Here is a 3,753-nt window from a genome sequence, read left to right as displayed (position 1 = left end):
CTTATAGACTCAATAATGGCTGATTTATTTGATAGTGTATCGACACAGCCATGGTGGGGGGAAACCGAAACTCAACCTTCGGAGGGTATCAATGAAGTGAACGACTCTTCATAAAGAAGAAGAAAGTTAATTTGTTTTTCCATGTATACGAAACAACGTAATATCAAATGTAATAAAATATATATATAGTGGAAAGTGAAATGTTTTATTTGTGTGTGTGTTTTGTGTTCGTTTCATACACCTCAATATGATAGGATTTTAAAGTTTTTTATAAGAAAAAAATCCTAACATATTTTTTTCCTCGTATATTATAAGTGATACGTATAATAATAATAATAATGAATTCAAATTCTTGAAATGAATGTTAAAATAAAAATTAGTATTTGAAATTATTATTATTATACAACATTGTCTTAAGTATGATAGGACTTTTTTAATTTTAAAAAAAGGAACTAAAATAATTAATATTAAAATTTTAAAAAAACAAAAGTCCTATCATAATAATAATAATAATATTGAATTCACATACTTGATTTAATTTACGAAAGAATAACTGATTAAGTATTTGAATTCATTATTATTATTATGTAGTTATATGAATACATCATTGAATTAAAAATCAGTTTTAGAATCTTTTTTTTAAATTCTTTAATTCAATGACTTAAAAATATGTTTTATGATATGTGTATTTAATTACATAGCTGATCATAAAACATATTTATTTATTAGGAAACGGAGAAAATAAGAAATAAAACATTTGTTTTCAAAGAGAAAAAATAATACAAAGTGTTTATTGTTGATGAAACTATTTACACAATTAAAACGACGGTAAGTATAGTACATTTTAAAAAGAACGTTAGATTTTGTTTCCATTGTTCACGTGTTGATAACTTCACAACTGCCATATACTGTTCACTGATGATACTACTGCTGTTGATGTTGGTGATGAAACGTAGATAGAAGTCAATGTGTACATTGAAGATGATGTCCATACACACGATGACGATCTTTTACTCTCTGAAATGAAAAAAATTGAAAAACAAACTTAAAATTTATTTTATCTATAATCATGAACAAATAATAATACATACAAACACATTATAATAAAGAAGAAGAAGAAAAGGCTACCTGCAATAATATGAAAAGAAAGTAATCAAAACAAACGAAGAAGAAGAATGAAGACATGGTTACCTGTAAAAGTAAATACATCAAACGACGATCATTTTTTTCTGGAGTTGATGAGAAAGTGTAATGAAATTCATTTAAGGACTTTCCTTTAGCTTTGAAGCATAGAAAAAGATATGAATAATGTCCACATAGGGATGATTTTACACTTTGAATTTGTTTATTATTAAATGTATAAGAAGTGGAATTTCTACGTAGAAATTGAATATGATGCATTACATATGGAGGAAATCCAAATGTATCGAAGTAGTGGGCACGGCCATCAGTATGAATATATACGGAAATCCAGTGTGTGCCAAGTTTGTTCGAGGGATCTGTATTTATGATGATAGCTGCAGGTAGTGGAACATGTGCTGGTAATTCATTGGCTGCATATACGCCAACGAAATGATTGTGAAATAAAGAATTTGTTTGCAAAGCATTCAATAAATCTAGTGTAGAGGACATCATGTATAAAAATGCAGACATGTACATATATGATATGATATTTAAATAACGTACCTTTAAAAATCCATGATGATGTTCCTCTGATGATCCACTTCTAAGAGAGATTGGAATTCTCCATACACAATGCAGGAGATAGGTGCTGGTAGAGGCTTCGTAAAATGAACTTCCAGACGAACACACCCATGACGTATAAGATTCCAATGCTGCACAGCGCTGGCTTCTCCATCTTGAGTAATGTCGAAAACAAAGATAGTGTATCCTTGAGGAAAGTCAAGGCGAGGAATATTGTTGCCATGATTGGAAAAGTGAATGCCTGATCCACAGAATAAGGTATGATATGAGGAAACATAGAGGTTGTTTTCGAAAATTGGTTGTAATGGTTTTGAAGGTACAGGTTTTCCATCAATGTATAGAGAGAAGAAATTGATGTCAAAATGTTTGAAATGAAATGGATTTGAAGTTATTGTTCCTGTATAGGCATCATTTTGTGTGAACGCCACAATCACACGAGTTGGTAATACTCCCATAAATAAATTATCAATTGTTTTTGATTGAAGATCCTTTGGAATGACGAACGACTTCATTTGCACTCTTGTGAGAGGATATTTGGCTGTTGTTGATTGTAGAAGCTTGTTATGTGCTAGTTTTATTGTAGGACTAACATTAATCTTTTTAATATGTAAAGCAGCGTCTAAAATGTTCACTTTAGCCTCAACAGACGCATCACTAGCGATGAGACAAAAGTTTGGCTTTGCAGGAATTAACTTGAGACGTAATTCTACTCCTTGGATTAAAAATTTATCTTGATTAAAAATATCACAATGAAGATGTCCAAGCATGTCGAATTTTGCACTTTTTTTTGTTAATTCATAACGTTGTTGAAATCCTTTATTACCACTAGATGTTGCATCCATATGTCCAGCAGTATCTTGAAACCAGAATGCACATTGAAGATGAGTATTTTTAGCAGAATCATCATAATTTAACAGTTTTTCAATGTATGATCGATATGGATGATTATGAGATGGAAATGAAATCAGTTTGTTATTTAAATACACTTCCACTTCACTGAACATAGAATTTAAAAAGTCATTAATAGGAGCCACAGCTTTATCACTTTCACCAAATGCCGATCCATCAGGCTTAACGATTTGAGCTTCGATGTAAAGAAGAGTATGTGGTAGATCTATGTATTCATCACTTGTTCCTGGGATGACAAACTCTATAGGAGCATTATCAGCTAGTGAACTGATTGGTTTGTATGTAACGACATGATTATCCAATATACTGGTTTGCGTTGGTTTTGTAGAAAAAATATCTAGTTCACTTTTTACACACTCGCAGGATTGATGATGTAAGAAAGCCATAATGGTGATGATTTAATCAAAGATATCGTGTGATAACTTCCTCTTCTTATAAGACTGATTTTTCTTTGTTTTCTGTGTACGTTTCCTCTTGCCCTTCTTCTTCTTGCGCTTGATGATGTGTAATGGTGAAGGGTTAAAGATGGAATGATGTGTAATTCTTCTTTTCCTTCGTTGATATCCAGATCCAAGCATAGATTTCAGTTTATTTTTTGCTTTGTCTTGCAAGACGGATCTCGCTTCACCCATTCGTTGATGAAAGGATTCATTAATAGGTTGATTGTCGATGATGACATCAGTAATAACGTTTGCTCCAGATTTTAATAATTCCTTTCCTACTGTTTTAGCTCCTTGTTTTACTAGTGGCATGACAGAACGAAATAATCCTCCAAGGAAACTTCCAATACCATGTCCAACTTGATAAGGGGAGCCAACATAAACGTTTCCAGTTCCAGAAAGAGCTTGTTTTTGATAATATTGTAAATATGGATTATTCATATTTGTCGATGTTGACGCACTGGTCGAAAATGTAGTTTAACGCATACAGTTCCGAAAGTGAATGCCAGTGGAGAGCCTGTACTATCTCTTATATCTATTTTGATGTGTTCAAAATGCATCTTCTCTATAGGCACATAATGTGGAGGATTAAAAATTTCTATAACACTACTTCCAAATGTATGATTCACAGGATTCATATTTATGATACGTAATAATGGTGCTACTGTATCTCCAACAAATACAGATTGAATTATATCAC

The 3,753-nt window shown here is 31.6% G+C and overlaps 1 protein-coding gene across 1 annotated transcript; it reads right to left on the bottom strand.

Annotated features, from left to right (window-relative positions):
• Positions 1-794: 794 nt before the first annotated feature.
• Positions 795-3,472, bottom strand: LOC145683375 (uncharacterized protein F54H12.2-like). Its single transcript, XM_081754708.1, has 2 exons — positions 1,687-3,472; positions 795-1,017 (listed from the first exon to the last, which is right to left on the bottom strand). The coding sequence occupies exon 1, from the start codon at positions 2,997-2,999 to the stop codon at positions 1,689-1,691; it is 1,311 nt and encodes a 436-aa protein (XP_081610834.1). The 5' UTR covers positions 3,000-3,472; the 3' UTR covers positions 795-1,017; positions 1,687-1,688.
• Positions 3,473-3,753: the final 281 nt, after the last annotated feature.

This window comes from Thermobia domestica, chromosome 4 (assembly GCF_964235325.1).
Source record: "Thermobia domestica chromosome 4, izTheDome1.hap1.1, whole genome shotgun sequence".
In the NCBI taxonomy this organism is placed as follows: Eukaryota; Metazoa; Arthropoda; class Insecta; order Zygentoma; family Lepismatidae; genus Thermobia; species Thermobia domestica.
This window is presented reverse-complemented; position numbering and strand designations above follow the sequence as displayed.

Bases quoted from the DNA above. Each gene is read 5' to 3' on its own strand.
- LOC145683375 (XM_081754708.1), bottom strand. From the start codon at position 2,999: ATGGCTTTCTTACATCATCAATCCTGCGAGTGTGTAAAAAGTGAACTA.